We start from the raw sequence: 22,880 nt of genomic DNA on the forward strand, positions 1-22,880 counted from the left end.
GATGCTAATTAGCTTGTCATTAATCACAGTGTTGCTCACCTTCGTCACTGGGAAGAGTTAGGTAGATTTTGGGGGTTATGGCTCCAGCTTATTCTGACTCATCTTTAAATGTGGTAAAAAGAACAGAGACAAGTTAGATATAGGAATATCATGCTAAAAAAAGCTCCTTTACTGACTAAATGCGGGTGAAAAGAGATTAACGTTAACATGTAGCTAAGCTAACGAAGCTAAAAAAGTTGATCATCACATTATTTGACCCACCATTCTTGGTTTAAAAAAGTAGAAAAAAGATAAAAGAACAAAACATAAAGACACAAATAAAATAAAGTTTTCCAAAACACAAAGCGCAAAAAGTACATTCAGTGTTCTCTATTCAAGAGCCGTTTACTTTTCTCTAACTGTCGAAATTCTTGTTGACATGGTTACCGGCGTAAAACGCATCAAAGATAGTTTGCAACTAAGAGCCCTCACTCTGTCATGTTTCTACAAAAACAACATGACAAAGACCGTTTGCAGCACAGATCACACTTTGTACAAAATTTTAAACAGTTCTCCGCATGAATTTAATCATACAATTTATTAACTGGATTATTAATGTAACTTATTTCCACTATAATCTAATTTACAGTATATTTAAGTAATATATCGTGGGATATACAATACCATGCTTGAAGTAGTATTTCCACTTCCGGCGCCAGGAGAGCAACTAATATGAGATTAATTAAAAATGTGAGTTTGATAGTACGTGTAAGAGAGTTTGTAGGTTTTGGCCTATGGGGCCTCTCATAGACTATGCAACATGAGTCATATCCGGAGCTGTTCAGCTTTTGTCCTGTACCAATCAAAATAACTTTGCAACTACCGCCATCTTGTGGTGAAATTAATCAAATGAAACCGAGGCGTGTAAAAACAAATTTAGGGCGTAAAATAGTTCTTTTACTTTGTTTTGACTTAGTAAAATAGTCAAAACAAAAGGTAGTAAATATATATCATACATCTTATGATGCTTATTTATTTATATTTAAACAATACACTCAGCCAGATCTGAATAACCATGAGGAAAACATTTCCCCTCATAATTACAAGGCAAATTCAATTAAACCTGAGAAATTATCTTATGGTGCTTCAACAAGGCAGGACAGATCTAAAAAGTAAAAAAAAAAACAAAAAAAAACAAATAAAAAACATAAAATATGGAGCCAAAATCAGGTTTTCATTTAAAGGAATGCTTTATTGATCTCTACACATATACAACAAAACCGGAGATCTTTAATTATTTCAGCATGATTTCCCAAATTTCATCACTTTCCAGTCAGAGACAAAGCCAGGACCCAAAGTGAGTAAAGCTGCACTTCCCTTGGCACCCAAAACAAAACAAAAAATAAAGGTACACCGTTCTCGTTTGGCCGTCTCCAAAAAATACAAATAAATGCAGAAAAGGTTCATCTAAATCATCCAAGTTAGTGGGGGGAAAAAAGGGAGAAAATTTCCAACTAAATCATATTTTTTCTCATTTGGAAAATAAAATTCTGTAACAGATATTTCAAACGTTGGCAACTTCAGCTGAAGGTGTACAAGTTCTGGAAAAAGAAAATATAATCTACTAACATAAAAAAACAAAAATGTAACAACAAAATACACTTAAAGCAGTTTGATGAGAAGTTATGTTTCTAATTCTTAAAGAAGCTGCAGAAAAATATTTCATAATGGTACAAATGAAAAGTTTGAGCAAACCAAAATGAATTCCTCCTTTTTTTAATCAGGCTCAGAAAAACAAAAAACAAAACAGATTTTCTGCATTTTTTAGCCATTAAATTTAGTTTGTTTTTGCTAGCAGCGGCTAACTTGTGTACATTCACACACCAGTTGGCAAAAAGCAGGGCGAGATATTTCTAAATTGACACCAAAATGAAGACAAGGTGTAAAGTTTTCCTCGTCTTTAAGCTAAATCTGAGCAGATGAGACGAGCAGAAACAAACCAGGGTTGGATTAACGGAGAAAATGTTGAAATTAAAACCAGTTTTTTTTTTATTCCCAGTTGCTTTGGTTTGATTAGTGTAACTGAGAAAAACTGACCCACTAGTGTTTGTTTCCTTCTGTCAACCCTGATTACTACCACCGGCGATATAGTATAGTCATATATATTTATACATATTGATAAAAATTATGTAAAAACGTTATGCAAAGCAGTGTAAAATAGTTTATAATACAAAATGGGTGCAGTTTTTACAACTTGGGTGTTTTTTGTGAGTTGTTTTAGGTGTGATGTGGCTGCTTGCAGGGTTTGTGAGGTGAGACAAACATGCGGAGATCGAAGATTTCCTCAATCAAACTGCGAAGCAAAAATCTGCATTTAAAGAGAAAACAGACAGAATGTGCTTACAGTGTGAGAGCAGGAAAAGTGAAAGTTTTAAACTTTCAGGGAGGATCACAGATGTTCAAAAAGAAGGAAAAACTCAACTTTTTTTAGTTTCTTTTTGTGATTTCTGGCTCAAAATTATTATTTTAATCAGAGATGATAACAGGATTTACAGATCGTAGGACAAAATGCAGAGTGTTGCTGAAGGGGTCAGAGGTCAGGGCTCCATAACAGTACAGTCTGAGGTCGTGAGGAAGATGGCAGCGAGGAGGAGGGGGCGGTGCTTTCAGAAGGGCGGGTTCTCATGAGTCGGGGTGGTGTCGGTCGGGGAGCTGACGGCGTCTCCGTTCCCTCTGGGTCCCACCACCTTATGCTGCGCAGCACCAACAGGAAAGAGGAAGACAAGAACAGGAAACGGACGAGTGTTTAATGATTGTGACGGGTGCTGACTCAGCTCTTTCTGCTTCCTGTTTACGGCGGCAGACGACAGACCCGAGTGAAGTCCGACTCCCCACCTTCTTCAAATTTAACTAAATCTGCATCAAATGTTTGTGCTGCAAAATTTTCATTTGTGCCGCTATAATTTTAAACACGTTAATAAAAGTTCCCAAAGGTCATGAAAGGTCAACCAGCCCACTCTTCTTGAAATCTAAAAATTGGTGTCAATCAAATCCGCTACATTTGTGCTGCAAAGATATTTTGTTTGTCTATTGCTTTGAAGATATTAATAAAAGTTTAGAGGTCAAAAGCTCAACCAACTCTGCCACCTGCTTCAAATCCAACAAAATCGGATCAAATGTTTGTGCTGCAAAAATCTAATTTGTGCTGCTATAAATTTAAACATATTAATAAAAGTTTCCAGAGGTCATCAAAGGTCAACCAGCCACCACTGGCAAAACCTGTTCATTTATTTCTTTAAAGAAAAGATCAGCTAACTTAATTTCATTTTGGTCATATTATCATGAGAAGTTGGCTTATGAACAGTTTCTCACTGACTTTTAGCATAAAAACAAGCGAAATATATAAAAATATCTTAAGAAAAAAAAACATTTCAAGCTCTAAATGTTTGTTGTGAATTTAAACAGTTTTACTCGCCTTCAGGTTTCCCACTTTGTCCTCAAACGACTTGAAGGTTGGAGAGTTTCTAAGGAGCAAAACATGAAGTTAATTAGAAATATCAAGTTTGATATCATAACAAATAAAAATCAATTATCAAGCTGAAATATACATCAAGAAAATGCAAAATAAATGAAACCAGAAATAAAATGATCTTCAAGATTTAAAGCTTTTATAGGAAATATACTTTATGTCTTAAGACAAAATTAGTTGTGAGTTTGTAAATAATCTGAAATTAAACAGTAAATAAAACAGAATAATATATTAAAATATACTTTTATAGAATTTTACTTGGATACATAATATAATTTATATCAATTTCATTATAGAATATATCTATTCCAACAACATACATAAAATAAATTAAAATTATATATACTATAAAATTAGAAATGAAATGCTATTTAAGCAATGACAATAAAAATCATATTTTAAATTACACAATTTTATTAGCATATATTATCGTTTTTATATCCTAAAAGTATAAAAGATATAATATCCAATTAAATAAAGCAATATATGCCAAATAAATAAAATATTATACTGAAAGAAAGATTGAGGAAAAATATAAAAATAGTTCATTAAATTGAAATACATATTAAAAACATTTTTGAATTTATTATAAATATATTTTATAAAATAAACTATAAAAGATAATATCAAACATAGATCTAAATTAATTGATTAAAATTATCTTAAAATCCCAAATGTGTAAGAAAGATGGAGAAAACAAAAATAAAACTATATATGCAAATATCTAATTTAATGTTTAATCTATTACAGAAAAACAAGCTTGGTGATAAAATAAAATTCGCTGCAAACATCAGGAGGAGCTCAGCGGTTACTTTACCTCATGGCCGGCATACTTATGGAGTGGCGAATGGAATAGTTGCTACTTTGAAAGCATTAAAGGAAGGAGAAAATCCAAGAGTTACACAGCGAAGCAAAGAGCGACAGAGATTAAAATGCCTCCAAGTTTAAAGAATATCCTGATCTGGACCAACATCAGCCTTACCTAAAGGAGTTAGAGAAAGGAAGAGCTCTGCAATCGAACCGGGGCAGCAATAAAAAAAACAAAAACAAGACGACAACGTGAGGCAACGGAGCAAACAGAAACCGGAACGGGACAAAAAACGGAAAAACAGCAGAAAAAGGAACAGCATGCAGATAAGAGAGCAGAAGCTGTTTGCAGCGGAACCAGAATCAGTAAAATCATGAATTTAACCGTTTTTCTGTCTAAAATGAAGTAAAACCACAGCAAATATTTTAATACTTTAAACATGTTGGCTGCTGTTTTCTGATGCCAAGATAAGAACGGTTCAGATCTGCAAGACGCTGCTGGTTCCAAGTAAACATCAGCAGCGGTTTGACACCAGAACCGGTTCGGTGAGATAAAAAAAACAAAAACAAAAAAACACAGAAGTGAAGTGATCATGACACAACAGGGGAGAAGAAACCAAACAACTTCTACTTCTCATTTTTAAAAACGTTAAAAGCTCTGGTAATTTAAATATTTCCACTACAGCAACACTTAGAAAGCAGGGGTGTCCAAACTTTTTATCACAAGGTCAAACATCAACTCAAATCACAAATAATAAACTGAACATAACATATTTTAATTGAACAAGGAAAATAGTCAAATAGGAATTTAACTTCAAAATGGTTTCAAATGTTTTCCTTATTAGAAAAACAAAAAACATTTTTCTAATTTATTTATTTTTACTGAGGAAAACTGAAAAAGATTTAGTGTATTCTCAGAAATCAAAACATTATTTAGTCACTCTTTATTTGAAAAATATTTAATAAAACCAGATTTGAGTGCACTAACTGGATAAACATCATCCTATTACCATGAGATTAAATAGATGGTTTTAAAAAATGAACAGTTTGTGCTGTAACTAATATTTTAATTTCCGATTCATAGTTTTATAATAAATAAAAATAAAATAAAATAAAAAATCAGTTTGCGCTGGTGGGACAAATTTGTGTCATTCAAGGACCACACAAAATCAGTCCAGGGGCCACAAATGGCCCCCGAACCACACTTTGGACACCCCAGACTTTAGAGTTTCATGCAGAACTGCAACTATCTGAATTCTACATGCAGGCGTGCAGCAACAACGACGACGGTTAGAAACAGAGATGAAGAGGCAGCTGGACGCTCGGGTGGCAAACAGGAAAAAAATGTGAAATATTCGGTTTTAGGGTGAAATTTCCTTAATGAAGCTTTTGCCAAACCACTCAGCTGATATAGTTTCTGTTCTCATCAGAACAGGTATTTAAAAGGTGCATTCACACAAGCCCAGAAAAGCTCAGAAAAATGTGACCATAATCTACTTAAATGTGACAATTAACAGGCCAAAAAAAAAGTATTACCATCTTCCTGTTTTTAAAATCCAAAATATTTCCAGACATCTTCCTTCAGGTTTGTTGGTGGTGGTTTCCAATGATTAGAAGAATCCATTTAATGGTTTTATGAATTGATATCGGACCATTCAAAGGAAAATCGACCCAAGAAAAGTGAAAATTATTCAACTTTTGTTGCTGTTGTCTATTGTGTTTGTGTCAGTTGGGTTTCACCTTGGATTGCGGGAACTTTCACCTTTTGCTGCCGTATCAAAAAGACATCTGATAAAATATTTAATATTCAACAATATACACAGATGTAGGCAGAGGAAAAACTTTAGCTGTTCAACCTCTAAAAGCTAGCAAAGCAAAGTGAGCGGAATTAACCAACCCACTCACTCTGTGGTTGCCTAGCAACAACCTGCTGGGTAGGAAGCAGTTTCAACCCCCTGCCCCCAACTTCAGTTGCCTAGCAACAACCTGCTGGGTAACTGCCACAGCAGCAGTTTAAAGTTTTGCCTCTTAACTGCTTAAAAATAAAAAACAGCAGCTTGGAGTGAAAACAGAAGAGGTCACTCCCTCAGGCTGGCTGTCTTTCAGATATTTAACAGAAAAATAATCAATAATTATCGACAGACTGATAAACGCTTATATCCTGATACGTTCATCAGCCATAATTGAAGCTTTAATTTCTTACGTTTTCCGTAAATTTCACCCGAAAGCCAAACACCCTCAACTTTTAGTTGGTTTTATGTGTATAAGTTTGTGTTTTCTACTGGGCTTCACCAGCTGCTTCTGCAGCTGGTGAAGTTTAACTTTTAACATCGTTTTAACTTTTCCAGCAGCAGGTCAGGTCATGTTTGTACCTCATGTCGCCCAGCCTCCTGCTGATGGCCGTGCCCAGCGTGTTGAGAGCGGCGCTCGTCTTCTGTCCCGCCTCAGAAAGAGTCTCCTGAGTCTTCTTGTATCTGCAGAAAGAGAGAACAGCGAGGATGAACAAACAAGATGGAGCCAGAGCGTGGAAAACGAAGGAAAGACAAAGGGACACAGAAAGTTAGCAACATGGCTGATGGGAGCGAAGCAAAATAAGGAACAGGATGTGGCAACTCCACATAATAGCAAACATACATTAAAAATAGTTTCATGTGCCATTTTGACAATTTTATTACAGTTTTTCCTGTATCATCCATGAACATTTATTTTCTTAAGAGAAAATAAACTAAGCAGCATTGGCTTAAGCAGACTGGACAAAACGATAGCAGTAATCAAAGAAGGGGAAATAGCTGCACAATGTCAGAAAAATTATGATTAACCTTCACATTTCTAGCTCAATATTTACTCAGAGCTTTAGTTTCTCAGCTCCTACAAATATTAATCAGGAGTGATTATTAGGGGAAGTTAAGAGTCCGTCAGACTGAATAAACATGCAAAGCATCAAAGCATGACAATACCAAGTATTAGCATAATGAAACCAAACTTTGCTTTAATTCAACAACTAAAACACGAATAAAGGAAAAAAGCTGCTGTGGGTTCAGCAATGGTAGTGTTTAACCCACAAGATCTTCCTGTTTCATGCATCACAGTGGACATGCACTGAAATTTATCAGATTTTTACTGAACTCAGTCAAGCAAAGTCAGGTTTATTAGTACAGAACATTTCAGCAACAAGGCAATTCAAAGAGCTTAGATGACAAAAACATAAACACAATAAGATGTTACCCTACATGTTTAGAAAAAAAGTGAGTTTTCATTTCTGATTAATTCAATGAGCAGCAAAACACAAAATTCAGTAAAATGTTGCAGCATTTCACCTTCCAATCTGGGATTAAAAGAAAAACAGAGAAATTGGTTGATGGGATGATAAACCCAGTTACTCATGAAAATGGACAAAGTAAAGAGTGAAACTACATCTGCATGATATGAAAAACATCAGTTTTACTCAATATTGATCGTGATTAACCTTCTGTTTATTGACACAAATAAATGACACGTGAACAGCCTAAACATTTCATGCCAGCAGTCCTTTACGCCTGCAGTGTAGCTCATATTAGCTGCGTTTCCATTACAAATGTTGATATTCTGCTGATGTTGAAAAAACAAAATTTAGCAATTGCAATGTTTCCATGTAATTAGAATAACAAGTGAATAAGTTTGTTCACACGACAATTCATTAAAACCATGTCACGCTGTCATCCTCATACTACTTCCTGTCTTCTTCTTCATGGTTTCCTGCAGTAGTAACATCCAGTTGTTGATCATGTAACTTGTGAAAAACAAACAAAAATAAGCAAAACAAACAAAGCAAAAGAAAAGAAAAAAAAAAAAAAAAAAAAAACTCATCCTAGCACCAAAACGTTTTATCCTACTCAACTCAACGTTTACACTCACAGGTGAAACAGATGCACAATTATACAACTATACATCTTTGAAAAGCAGAAGTGGAGCCTTCTGCACAATCAACAAGAATGCAGGAAGTCGTTTCTGGATGGTAAGTCAACAATAACACACTTGTCTTTTCCTGCAGCCATACAGTGGTAAAACCAGCTGACCAAAAGTGCTGGAACTCCTCGGAGTTCTGCTGGGGTTGCTAGGTAATGGGCAGAGTTCTGCTGGGGTTGCTAGGTAATGGGCAGAGTTCTGCTGGGGTTGCTAGGTAACGGGCAGTACCTGCTGATTTGTCACATCACATTCCACAGGTTTTTGAAATGTCTTATTTTCCAGACACCAAAAAACATGAACTTGCTGCCAAAAACCAGTTGGGTTTTTAAAGATTTTTAAGCACTTGGACTGTATTTAGAAGCAGCAGAAACACAAATGGAAGAACGACGACATGTAAAATGTGAATTTTTCATAATACGTCCACTTTAAATCCATTAACCATTCAAGTTTATCCAGCTTTGAGTTAGGAAAAATATAATGGGTCAAGATACTTACTTGTGTAATAACTGTGCACAGAGTTCAGGTTTTATTGGTTCATATGGATAAGTCACCTGAACTTCAATGCAGTTTTAGAGAGAAAATGTCACAAAACTATGGTGGGTTACAGGAAACCAGAGTTGGAATATAATCCAAGATGTATCCTCTTGGATTCAGAAATCTTAATTCAACATCATCATCCTCAGTAACCTTCAGCATCCTGTCAAACTGCAGCTTAATAAACAAACAGCCTAAATTAAAGTCATGTGTTAGTTATTGTGAGTCCACCAGTCCCTAAGCATAACATGGCCTCCAACACCAGAACCTGAGTGAACCCAAGCTAACTACTGGACCAAATAGAAACAGAAAACAGAGCGTGGACAGCAGAGAAATGATGGAGAAAAAAGCTCCCAAAATGAAACTCAAAGAAACCTTAGCTCATCTAAAAAGCCAAAGAAAAGCAAAAACTAAAAAAAGGATTAACTCACGCTTCAGAGTGGGTAATGTCATCCAAAGTGGCTGAGGCAGACAGATATCTGAAGACACAACAGCGGGATAATGACACAAAAGAAAACAGTCATAATAAACAATAATCCTAAAACCTGAAAAACTCTCAGTATAGATCTATATTTATATAGATATGCAAGAACTTAAACAGTCATTCATTCATTTCTACCATTTAGTTATTTACTCCATTAACAGACCAAAGTATGTGAAGGCACCATTGTTTTACTCCCCGTTTTAAAACGGTCTTAATCTAAAAAAAAGACAAATTTCCCCAACTACAAAAAAGCAAAAAAGTATTTGAGGATACAGCAAAATTTTCACATTTCTTCTCACTGCCTTGTAAATCAAAAAATGCAAGTAACATTTGAATAATATGTGATGCACCGATATGAAACTTTGGGCCAGTCCCAATGGCCAAAATTAATACTGCCGTCACAACCGATATCAGACTTCACCACAGTTTTAACATGAAAAAAATTATAAACTATTATTTTATTGATTATTTTGATGATTAATTTGAAAACAATTGGCACATTCCTCAGATTTCATTTAATTGTTTCAGCCCTTCTAAAGGTATAACCTTTCACAAGTAATTATGAAATTAGTTGACGAGTTTTTTGAATAATCAATTAATCACAATTAATCGTTTCAGCCCAACTAAAATTATAACCCTTCATAATTAGCTACACAATCAGTTGAAGAATCGATTAATCACAATTATGCTGATAATTCTGATTAATCGTTTCAGCCCAACTGAAGTATGTCGTTTCACAATTAGTTGACGATTATTGCAATATTCAATTAACACAATTAATTGGATCAATTAGATTAGTCGGATTAATCAATCTTTCACAATTAGTTACACAATTGACGATTATTTGAATAATCGCTTAATCACTATTAATCCACTTAATTGTCTCAGCTCTACTAAAGTTATGTCCTTTCATAATTAGTTGACAGCTATTTGAATAAACGATTAATCATGAGTAATCGTTTCAGCCTTAATGATCTTTCCATGTTACTGCACACAAGGACGCTGAAATTTAACAAAAAAAAAGATTAGAAAGTGTATGACTTTTGAATAAAACTGCTGAGTAATAAAGTTTTGATGTAAAACCTCTATTTGTTCTTTCCTGAATGCTATCAGCGTTCTGTCTTCAGATAGCTGCTGGTCTTTGTGTGATGAATAAACAGGCGGTTTGACCAGCTCCACGCTTCAGGAAGCCGGGAGGGCAAAGATAACGTGGAGCAGAACGGCTGGAAGCGCAGGATGGGAAATCCTCCCACATTTATACTCCCATGATTCATGCTTTAGCAGATCAAAACACCAACTAACTCACTCATTAGTGAGAAGTGATAAAATAGAACAAAAACACCTTTTACTGCCTTATTTTTACTGCATAAAAACCATCGTTTTGATTCTGGTTCTGGTCCAAATGCAGATGTAAAGCAAGGACAAGATGAGTCTGTATGTTCTGACCTCCATCAGCACAATGCAGCTTACAGTACAGCAGCGCAGCGTCACACTGGGCAGATCTGTGCTGTAATTGTTTCAGAGAAAACAGTCTGAACAGAGGCAGGGAGTATGTTGCTTATAAACGTCTGAGCTGGATTTATTAGGGGGCCTTCACGGTGAACGAGGACTCCACTGTGCTCTCCAACACAACCCACTAGAGACGGACCGCATGGTAGAAAACATGAAGACCACCAAAAACCTGCTCAACTTTAACTTCAAACTGATGGGAAGATGTGAACTTCAATACAACAAACATCTCATCAAGGCCACCAATGTCTCCAAGACTGAGATTGCCACCAGCAGTGGAGACCTGATTTTCATCATTTTATACTTGAACTAAAACAAATGTGCCCTTTAAAAACAATTCAGCAAAACCAATCCAAGCCTCCAGACAGTTCGATACGATTTTGGACAAAATATCAAATTAATTCCAGAAATGAAAACTTATTCAAGCCCAAAGCAAGAGAATGTTTTTTTTAAATTACAAGAATATAGTGAAAATGTGAGAATTAATTCGTAACATTACGAAATGTCGTACGATAAAAGTCATAATAATACAAGACTAAAGCTGTAGCACCATGACACGAGTCATAAAGCGAGAATAGAGTCACAACAGAAATAAAGTCGGAGTAATACAAGAATAAAGTCAGAATAACACTCGGATAATGTTGAAATAATGTTAGGTTAACGTCCGAATAACGTTAGGATGACGTCGGGATAAGGCCAGGAAAATTCATCCGGGAATAAAGTCGTAATGTTAGGAGCATGAAGTAGTACTCCATACAGTTAAACTGAAGAATGTTGAGCATCTTGATGTTAAAGTTCGGAATCGGTTTTGAAAATAAGGAAATATTCCATATTTTAACACATCAGCATCAAGTCATCTTTAGTAGCAGGACTTTGAAGCGACTGTGGAAACCACTGAGTATTTCAACACCAGAACCAAACGTGACACCAGATCTTGATATCTCTACCAAAGCATTTTAAAAAAAATAGTTTTATACTTTCTTCTGTAATAGTGAATTTTTTCAACCAATACTACGACTTTATTCTCTTAAGTAAAAGAATAACTGTCAGTAGGATTTTTGTGTACTTTTGCACTCCTGCTTATTAGTTGCTTGTTTTAATCTCTTCACTCTAATTTTTAAAAACTATAACATGAAAATTAAAAATTTTTGTAACATTTTGTCTTTACTGTCCAACCCTATAAATAATAACTATTAAATCACAGAGTTTTTATGACTTATGCTCTGTGAATTTCTCTTTTTATTTGGCTCTTTTGGCAGTCCATAGTCACATTTCCCTCCTCATCTGTCATTCTGCATCTCAGTCTTTTCCTCTCGTCCCAGTTAGTCCAGTCTGCGCGTCCTGTCGGGTCACTGGGACCAGCGAGGGAGGGGGCTGGGAACAATGTGTGTCAGAGATACAGACACATTTTCCTGCACTGGGTGTGTGTGTGTGTGTGCGAGTGAGTGTTATGGTAAATAAAGAGCTTCATGCCTGCCTGCTTCTCCTGTCCTACATTTTTCACCAAATAGACACAATCCACAATTATCTCAACAGCAAACAAAAGAAAATCGGCCATCTTGGTTTCTGGGTGCAACCACAGAGCAGCCCCCATCACCTGCTGATGGCTGCGTGTTAAAACAGAGACCAGACCAGTTAGCTACATCCTGTTGAGTTAGATTATCCATCAAAGTAAAGCTGGTCCGTCCAGTTTATTAGCAAGTCAGGCAGATAAACTCGATGCTTAAACTAGGGGTGTTAAACTTTGTCAGGTTGGCCAAGTACTTTTTAAAAACTAAAATCACTAAAAAATGTTGCTTTTTACCTACTCATAAATAATCATGAATTATTTTAATCAAACAAATAAAATAATCTGATATTTTTAGTAGGAGAGGAATTGCAAATGAAGTTTGCACATTTTTTCCTTGGTAAATGAAAAGCATCCAGTTTGCTTATTATTCTGGGCTAAAATGATTAAAAACTGAAACAACAGTTCATCTATTCTCAGCAATAAAAACAGGATGCATCAGTCTTTATTTGAAAACACTGGCTGTATTTACCTGACTTTAAATACATTAATTAAAAGCAGATTTTTGTGCACCAACATGCGTTTTAGAGTACAAGTCAATGAGTAGATGTGGTTCTAGTTGCCATAACAAGGAAACCAGAAAGCTTGAAAATGTTGATGCATCTAACATTTTTATAAGTAAATTTTAATTTAAATAAAGTTTGTTGGTCGCACAAAATCAGTCCAGGGGCTGCAAGTGGCCCCCAAGCCTCACTTTGAAACCCTTTGTTTTTAAAAACGTTTTCCAGTCGGGACGCGACGCAGCAGCTGGACGTTAGCATCAAGCTAAGCTAGCCCCGTTCTCCTTCATGCCTCTCAAAGGTTTTCCTCTGTCCTGATAAACAGGGTGTCCAAACACTCACAGTGACTCCCTGAAGACAAACTCGCCTTTATGCCCCCATAAATCACACCGAGACGTGAAGAATGCGCCTCAGCTCCGACCAGAACCGACCTCAAATTCTGCAGATTCTGACCGTTTGTTGTAAACACTGCAGGGAAATTTTTTTCCCCCAACTAAAAAACAAAACTAGTGAAAAAACTGTTTAGCATCTTAAATTGTAAATTTGAACAGAAATTTTTTTTTTATCTTAACTTCAGCTTCGTCCGGCCAACAGAACCAGCATTTTCACCTCATTTCTGCATTTTTTTCTACTGGGTCCATCAGTTTGTTTACTTAAGGATCCTCTTTAACCCTACAGAACATTACAATAAACATCATACTTTTATAAACAATTTAAGAGATGAAGGATACTTCAGCTTAAAACATCAAAGTATCTCAGAAGAGCCGTTGTGGATGGTGATGCTGTTGCCTGGGAGGATTTCCAGTAGCAGTCAATCTTGCAACGCATCTGAAGAAGCCTCTGACAGAAGTGTGTTGCTATGATATGCTAACAGCTCCATTTCCAGGCAGCAGAGATGATGCTAAACATCATGACATCAGTTGCTGGCAAGCTCTGCTGATCCACCACCTTCACTTTTGCTGCTCCACTTTAAATCTGAGAGATGTTGGAGTAGGGGATTTGATCTTTGCCCATCATTACTCTTTGCATCCACAAAACCTTCTTTTCATCTCCCCTGAGATTTGAGCTCCTATTTGTAGCTCTGAGCTACTGAGATGCTAATCAGCTGCTCCTGGTTGCCTTAGTTACTTATCAAAACTTTCCAAAAGTAAAAAAAAAACATCAGAAAGCGAAGGGAATAACTGTCCAAACAAGCAACACCTCAACCAAAACCTTTATGAACATAAGTCTGCAAATAAACAAACTGGAGGTAATTGGTGCAACTGGGAGCAGTCAGACTGGCTGCAGTTGGACGTTTTAAAATCGGGAGATAAATTTACGCTTGCAGTGATGACTCAACAGCCATATTGGAAAAACAGCGTCTGCTACCAGGACTGAGAGAGAGAAGCTGGAAATATCCACCAGAGTTTGTCCAGACAGGGAAGAGGAGAAACATGTCATCAATCTAAGAGGAAGAACGAACAGCTGATCCAGAGAGAGGAAGTCCTCTGCTGATACAAGACAAACAAGTGATTCACCCTGAAGGACCCAGAGATGCTCCGGAACCACATCAGGCCTTAATGGGTGAAGTAATGGGTGAGTGGAAAACGAGTCAGACATGAACCCGGTTCTGTTATTATTAGAACTGTAAGAAGAAAGGGTCACTTCAAGTCGAAGCAAATGTCCAGGAGAATCATCAGAAGAGCAGATCCAGAGTCAGACTGTTACACCTAACACTACATTTTCTTACAAACAAAATCAGCAGATTAATGCAGTTATTATGAGCAGGCTTCAGGTTAACAAACAAATCCACACCATCTCTGTAACGCCCGGTGTTAAACAGCAGCCACTGCAGACATGGTTAGAAGGTGAGAGGAGTGAGGCACTGGGGGCGAGTCGGAGCGTGAGAGAGCAAACAGCGGCGTCCAGCAAACACTTGGTAAAACTCACAGATCCGAACCGGTCACCCTTTCGTTCCACTCGCCCAGTTTCTCTGTGGTTCTCACGTAGCTAGAAACAGAAACAGGAGCACGTTACGCCGCCGCCGTCCAGCAGGGGGCCGGAGCTAAGCTAAAGCTGCGTCGCTACGAACAGTTCAGGTCCGAAACGCTGCAAATCAACTTCCTGCCTGAAGGAATTAAAGCGTAGGGGCGTCAAATCTTTAGTTTGATCTCCTCTGGAAGATGTTTGCAATATTTCCACAGAGTGAAGATTAATATCGTCCATCCAAATGCATCCAGATACCTGCTCCAACATACAAGAGATAAGAAAATCTAGAAGATGAGAAAATATTGAAATGAAGACAATACTGGGAAACCAACTGATTTCCCAGTACATTAGGAAATACTGCGATGGCAACAATGTTCAAAAACATTGCAATCGAAATAATATTAAAACATATTGCTATGGCAATCAAATTTAAAAATACTGGCAAATATGGAGCTGACAATATTGGTAAGTACTGCAACAACAATAATATTGGGGAATATTGCCATGACTCTATAATTTACGATATATGCCTGTTTTCATCGTTAATCTCTTCCTACTCTGTGTGACCTTTAGTATTTTTAGCAACGTCATGAGTGTCCAGTGTGAAAAATATAACTTCAGAACTCGTAAAATAAATTAGCCACCAATTCTTGTTCTCCAAACTGGCATAAGACCATGGAGCCAGACCGTAACAATGCAGCAATATTCTCCAGCAGCTGCACAGGAAGTCAAAAGTTTCAACTTTAATACTTAGGAAAAAAAAAATTTTTCCAGGAAAGTAAAAAATGCCGGAAAGCAATATTCTCAGACTGAAATAGCCTCAGCGCTTTTATTCTCGAAAGGAAATCCTGTTTGAAGGAGAGGTAGAGATTAAAATGATCCATCTGCAAACAACAAATACTTTCTGGGTTTATGAGCCGAACCCTGTGGACCAGAACCAGAGAGGTGGCCGGTTTACTGGTACGTACGCTTGTGAGGTCTGGACGTCCTGCCAGCTCTTGGTGATGTTCTGCTTGAGCTCGTTGAGCGGACTGAGGCCCAGCTTCCTCTTCAGCTCCGAGGCGTGCCTCTCTTTGGCGGACAGAACCTGGCGCAGCGTGTTGATCTCCTCCTCCACCTGGATCAGAACCGCACAGTTCAGCCTGCAGCCGCTCCTCTTTAGAACCAGACACACTGCACTCTGAAAACCACTTCGACTGAAGTTCTTTTAAACGTTTAACAGATTTTCACCAGAACCAGAACCTGCTGCGTCTGTGGACCAGAATGTGGAAATAATGTTGAATTTTAGCCAAAAAGGTTTTAAACATTTATGAGCCAGAAAACCTCATAACAGGAGCTGCAACTAAAGATTATTGAGTAATCGATTATTCTATCCATTATTCTGATGATTAATCGGATAAAACAGAATTCCACATTCTGCACATTTAAACATTAAAAATTCATTAAAGATGCAAACAAACGATTTGATTCCTTTTTAAAGTAATTTAACAATTTAATGCCACAGTATTCCTTTAGTGAAAGTTGGACCAGTTATTTGATATTTCAATATTTCTAGCATCAACTTAGTTTAATTACTTCTTTGTTGTTTATTCACCAAATGGCATATTTAAGAGTTAGTAAAATCCAATTAATGAGCAATTAATTACTTAATCAGTTGCTGATTATTTCAATAATCGATTAACCAGATTAATCATTTCAGTCCTACCTATTCCTGCCATCAGTCAGAGCTATTGACCTGGCAGATAAAATACCTTTCCTTTCTCAAGATGCAACGAAACTGAATTTACTGTAAGCCTTTACAGTTTGGAAAATATTCTGACTGCAGCTAACGATTAATCGACTAATCGGATTTAAAAAATATGGCACACTCTGCTGATTTTAAATTTAACCACTTAAAATATTTAAAAAACATCTAAAGATGCAAATAAATGTTTTCACTTTCATATTTTACAGTTAGTATACTGCAGTTAACCATTAACTGATTACAAAATTAGTAGACAATCATTTTAGTAATTGATTTGTTATAATCAATCTGATTAATCATCTTATTTACCATAAAAACAAAAGGAAACCAGAAACTTTGGAAAAGATGATCATTTTATGTCACATCTAATATTTTTCTAAGTAGATTTTAATTTAAAACTTATAGTTTGTCCTTTTTGCTCTTGAATTGTGTTCGGGGGGCCGCAACAGAATCAGTCTATGGGCCGCAAATGGCCCGCGGACCCTATGTTGGACACCGTTGTGGTAATCGGTCCCTGACCTTCGTCAGTTCGAGGCGGAGCTCCTCGGCCTCTTCCTCCGTCAGGCCGGGTGGGAGAGGGTGAGCCGAGTTCGCGGCCGCGCCCTCCGCCTGATCGTCGGCCATGTTGTCTGAGCGATCCATGCTGTTGCCTTTGTTAGGAGAGTTCAGGTTGATATCTGCAGCAATGGATGATGGGGAAAAAAATTAGGAAACATTATAGGGAGAGTAAAATTTAAAGGATCCAGATGTTCTTCATTCACATTTATGAAGGAAACTACATTTAGAAAGCAGCTTACATTGCCGCTGAAACGATTAATCGTGATTAATCGATTACTGATTCAACTCATAGTTGAAGGAAATGCTCTCTTTTAATGTATTTAAGGCCACTTTTAATCAGTTTGTAATTAAGGCATTTTTAAAATGCTTTGATTAATATCATGGTGTATTTTAGTCCCATTTTTATGTTGATGTTATTTTTCATTTATTATTTATATTGTATCTTAATCAGGTTTTGATATCTGTAGTTTTGATTTGTAATTGTGTGTTGCTGCCAGTCTTGGTCAGAAATCTTTAATCTTGAGACATCTGGGTAAATAAAAGTTATATACAAATTAACTGGAGTCTGAAAGTCAATTCAGAGCAGAAATTAAATAATATATATATATACATTTTGCATTTTAGGTAAAAAACTCTTTTGTCTGTAAATATATTTTAGCCAAAACTCCTCCAGCTGTAGTTTTAGCTTCTCCTGGTTCAAACAAACTAAAATGTTTATTTTTTTTATTAAAGGAATTGAATAACTTGAATCTTTGAATATATTGCATAAAAAGGCTTCTGTGGTTAAATGAAAAATCTAACCAAAAATTTGATTAATTTGATTGATTAATCAAATTTAAAATTTTGATTAATTGATCAATCATCAGAATAATTGATCGATTAATCATTTACTAACCGTTAGTTGAATCCTTAATGAACGAATGAATTTTTTATTAATTAATTTGAAATGTTAGTATGAACTGATTAGGATTCCTTAACCTTAAGTAACTGAGTCCAGGATTCCTGCAGTCTGATAGCCGCTCTATGAAACTGAATAAGTGTCGAGTCATTTACCTGAAGGCTAATTTTAGCAGCTTCGCTGAGGGGGCAACAGAACCCGAGAAAGGAGAAAATACGTCTCCAATAAATGCAAAACAACATCGAAATGGGCTTCAGGGAGCTGTAATCTACACAACACAACCGAATGCTAACGTAATATAAATCCAAGACGCAGCAGAGACTGAACCAGAGATTCAGCGAAAATGGTGGCCATTAATTAAAGTTGTTCAACAAAATCGACGACAGAGTTTCAGATGTTACTCCGATAAATGATAATATTGTTGTTTTGAGACCATTTTCAAGTAATATAAAAGGCAATGGCATAATAATAATGCAAGAACAATTTCTCAGAGATTAATAAACGTTAAATTCTAATGAACATTTAACACTGGACCTGGAAAACATTTTAAATATCCAAAACACACAAACAAAAACAACAGAAACGACAAATAAAATGAAATACTGAGTCTCATAACACCAGACTGAAGACTTTTATCATCCAGTTTTAGGCAGAAAGAGAAAAACGATAAATCCTGCAAATGGAAATGATTTATAGTGACAAGGCTAAACCAGCTGAACATTTTCTGATGTTGGGAAACGACAGGATTATCTGCACACAGCTCAGTAATCTAACTGACAGCAAACAGTGACTCCACCTGTAAGGTATACAGGCGTCACCAACACAGACAGGAAAAACCCCCATAAAAACAAAAATTTAAATAAAAACACTGAGGTACAGGAACTAGGAATAGAATTACTCATTGTTTTAATGACTTCCTTTTTTTGTTGTTTTTTACAATAAGTTTACTGGGTTAAATTTATGCTAAAGCTGTAAATGGGTGGACTTGTTTGGCAGCAGACTAACCTGTCTGCAAACTGAGGTGTGGAGTGAGTGAGGCCATCCTCCACGCCCACTGAACGCCACGCTCTTCTACGTTCTGTTTTCTACGCTCCACTAGCAGCCAGTCTTCCAACGAATCAGAAGAAGCCTCTGACTGAAGACTGTTGCTCTATCAAAGCAGAGATGATACTCAACAGCAACATCTCCTGGATGCCACTATCAGTTATTATTAGCTAGCTCTGCTAATCCGCCTCCTTTGCTTTTTGCCGCCCCGTCTTTAATCTGTCTGAGAGATGCTGGAGTAGGGGACATGCCTAGGCCTGTCACAATAAGCAATCTATTAATCACATGACTTTTTTGTTGAAAAGTTTGCATTTTGAGAAAAAACAAGCAAAAAAAACAAAAAAAACATTTGACACCTGATACTTACAGCAAAGTAGTTAGCTTGTACTCCCCCGCCACCCCACTCACTCACTCACACACACACACACACACACACACACACACACACACACACACACACACACACACACACACACACACACACACACACACACACACACACACACACACACACACACACACACACACTAAACCTTTGCCCATTTTCCTTGTCAAATTTTCTGAAATGCAATTTTGGTCACAGAGACTTCATAATTATCTTAATTATTGTTTTGTGAATTTATTTAGGATATTTAAAATGTTTTCCAGTTCCGGTATTAAACTTTCTTTAGAAATTAAAGTGTTTTATGTTAACCAGCTACTCCTGATTGTAAAAAAGAAGAACCAAGCACTTTGTTGCCATAGTTACATACAACAGCTGTCTGAAAGTAATAAATAAATAAATAAATAAATAAAACATCCTATTCATATCGCCAGCCAATAGTGTGTCAGTTAGCATAGCATCTAGGTATTTCAACTTTCTTAGTGGCATTTCTTTCGAATATTTTAGATATGCAATATGAGGGGAAAAAAAGTCTGTAAATAATCACATTTTTAACTAATAAAATGGAGTCACGCTCCACAGAAAAATCTGCGAATAATGAAACAACAAATAGACAGATGTCTGCTGTAAATGCCCCGATTTAAAAAAAAAAAAAAAGCTGCGAGATGGTGAGAGAGAGCAGAATGTAAAGTCGCCATTTTCATCCTTAGAGCTTTGAACGTTGACCATGGAACTTGTTGGAAGCTTTTTTAGAAAACTCAGAGTTCAAGTAAAGAGCTAGATCATCTAGAATGCACACAGGAACATTCCTGTAAAGCTAACAAGATGCTGAGCTAATTGAAAATGTGACCTACAGACATGTGTTTTTCGATTTAAAAGTCCTGTTTCAGGAAACGGCTCTTTGACACTACAGGATGATGCCATCTGTGGTCCCATCATCAATAATTAACCACCACTCACAACAGGAAGGCTAGAAAAATATCTGGAATCCTCTTTTTGTATCATAGTTCCTAAAAATAATCTGAGTTTGATTGGATTTGACCATTTCTCCTTACAGAAACAACAAGGAATCCATCTACCAACAAGTCTTAATATTGAGCATTCAATGCAAATAGCATGTTTTTATTTAAACATAACTTTGAATGTAAAAGTAATGGTCTAACAATGCCTATGCCTAGAACAAAGTTGAACTGCAGAACTTTTAGCAAAATGAGCAGAATTTAGCATTTCAGACTAAAATACATTATTTTATGCCTCCTTTTATCAATTTTTTATATGTTGGATTCATGTCTGTGTAAAAAATACACAAAAATGTCTAATCAGAAATCTCATGACCCCCAGCAGCATCTCTGTGACCTCTTTAAGGACTGTGACCCCCAAGTTGAAGACCTCTAGTGTATACATATTGTTTTGGGAATGTTTTATGTTGCAATGTTGCCCCTACTTTGCAGTATATTATTCTTAATTTTGTTTATTTGTACATTTTTATCTTTGAGAAGCCATATGCCTCGATTTCCTGTCTCTTTCCTGCTGTTACACATCAATTTTCCCCACAATATTCCACTCTATTGTTTTTTTTTTGTTCATTTTATGAATAAAGTTGAATAAATGTTTGAAAATGAATGTTCTGGGCCTGTGTGGAGGAGGAGGTCAGCTGGAGTTAATGACACAGCAGAAAGGAAGTTTTCTCCTCACCAAACAACAGCACCTCGTCTCAGTTTCATTCACTCATTTAACGAAACAAGCGGATGTGTTGAAGTAATGGACCCCAGTGACTCAGGTGGTTAAAACTGGGTTGAATCAGCTGATAATGTCAGTGAAATCAGTGCAGGGAAGCTGCTAACATCAGTAACTCGATCCTCCTCCTTTCTCTCCACCTGCTGTTGCTGTTCCTGTCACGGATCGGAGGGCCCGTCTGTGCTCCCAACACCCACCCCAACTTCCCCGGGCCAACAGCAAAACAACACGGAGGAAACGGTTTTTTTTATCTTATTCCAGGGTTCTGAAACAAAAACCAAGCTCCTCTCAACTTGTTTGCGCCGTTTTTTCAGCCAGGTAGAGAGCTGAGTTGTGCTAACTTGCTCGGTAAGCTAACAATTACCTTGACTGGCTGGGTCCATGGCGTCAGTTCAGTAGATTCTGGGTTGTTCTGATCGGTTCTGCTTGAAGCAGATCTGTGTGTTCAGCCCCCGCCTCGGTTTGTGGAAACCTCCCCGACGAGAGCGACCAGCTTCCACGTAGAGAAGGACGTCGATGGGGAACAGCCAGCGGAGTCAAAACAGCCCCAACCAACAGCCAGCTCAGCCTAAGCTACTTTCTGTCAAGCTAGCGGCTGCGCTACATCCTCTTTCGGTGACTTCATTTCAAAATAAAAGCGTTTCCGTTGACGCTACTACTTTTGGTTATGCCGTCGAGTTAGAAGTACTTGTGGGCCAAGAGAAAAGATAAAATAAAGTCAAATACATTTTTTAGGGGATGAAAGGTATGTTATTCATTGTAGATTCAAAGCTTAAAAACTCTTTTGCACATTTTCTGTACTTAGGATCAGTTGAACAAACTGATAAATCAAATATACACTGAAGACCTTTTTTAATTTTTTGATAAAAGTATTACAATATTTTAGTAAGGTCTGACTTCCATAGAAAAGGAAGGTGTACATAATTATAGATCTGAAAGATAAAACCTACCAGGTTCACCTTGTTTAAAATTAAAAAAAAAGAAGCAAATAATATTCTGTTAATGGTTTTTCTATTATATTTAGATGTTTTTCAAAGCAACATAAAAAGAATATGTCACTTTTGCTTTATATTGTGGAATTGACTAAACTGGAGCACTGGATGTTCATAGTAACTTTTGATTTAAAGTGAAAAATATGGTTGATAAAAGATGAGTACTTCAATATTTAGAATACATTAATTTGTTTGTTTTGAAAGGTGGTGAAGATTTGCTTTATCACTGTCATTTTCGTATTGTGGTTGAGGACTGCACAAAATCACATCAAGGACCACAAATAGTCCCGGGCTGCATTTGGATAACCCTGATTTAAATGAATGTGTAGAAGAAGAATATAAAATATTTTGTTATCAAACTAAATAGAAAACGTTCAACCCAATAACGTTAGGAAGATGTAAAGTTTTTCTTAAGACCTTTAAATTATTTTTTCTACTTCATTTAATTAAAATATTAAATGTTTTATTGCTCCACAGATTAAAAAAAATAATTTAAATAATTTAGAATAAAGTTATTTTGTGTTTTTATTTGAAAAACATCTGGATGCCTGAATTTATTTTTGCCTCCTATTCTAAAAAAATAAACAAACTACCACATCATTCATTTTTCAAACCATCAAAAAATACAAAATATAATTTTCCTAATTTTTGATTTAAATATGTGATCCTGGTAGCAACTGAGAAAGCAGCTATTAAGAAAGAG

At 36.4% G+C, this 22,880-nt stretch overlaps 1 protein-coding gene across 4 annotated transcripts; it reads right to left on the reverse strand.

Moving 5' to 3' along the window:
* Nucleotides 1–1,210: 1,210 nt before the first annotated feature.
* tpd52l2b (tpd52 like 2b) lies at nt 1,211–21,775 on the reverse strand. 4 transcript variants are annotated; one of them, XM_015010777.2, is made up of 10 exons: nt 21,550–21,775; nt 17,086–17,243; nt 15,791–15,939; nt 14,784–14,843; nt 9,226–9,273; nt 6,688–6,789; nt 4,491–4,517; nt 4,326–4,370; nt 3,455–3,503; nt 1,211–2,732 (listed from the first exon to the last, which is right to left on the reverse strand). In XM_015010777.2, exons 1-10 carry the CDS (start codon nt 21,566–21,568, stop codon nt 2,646–2,648), a joined length of 744 nt encoding a protein of 247 aa, XP_014866263.1. In that variant the 5' UTR covers nt 21,569–21,775; the 3' UTR covers nt 1,211–2,645. The 4 variants fall into 4 exon arrangements, with proteins under 4 accessions (XP_014866263.1, XP_014866268.1, XP_014866270.1 ...); XM_015010782.2 differs by lacking the exon at nt 14,784–14,843 and having other exon boundaries at nt 21,550–21,772; XM_015010784.2 differs by lacking the exons at nt 4,326–4,370; nt 4,491–4,517 and having other exon boundaries at nt 21,550–21,771.
* Between the last annotated feature and the right edge of the window lie 1,105 nt (nt 21,776–22,880).

Source organism: Poecilia mexicana, unplaced genomic scaffold (genome assembly GCF_051168715.1).
Source record: "Poecilia mexicana isolate PSO_F unplaced genomic scaffold, ASM5116871v1 scaffold_2, whole genome shotgun sequence".
NCBI lineage: Eukaryota > Metazoa > Chordata > Actinopteri > Cyprinodontiformes > Poeciliidae > Poecilia > Poecilia mexicana.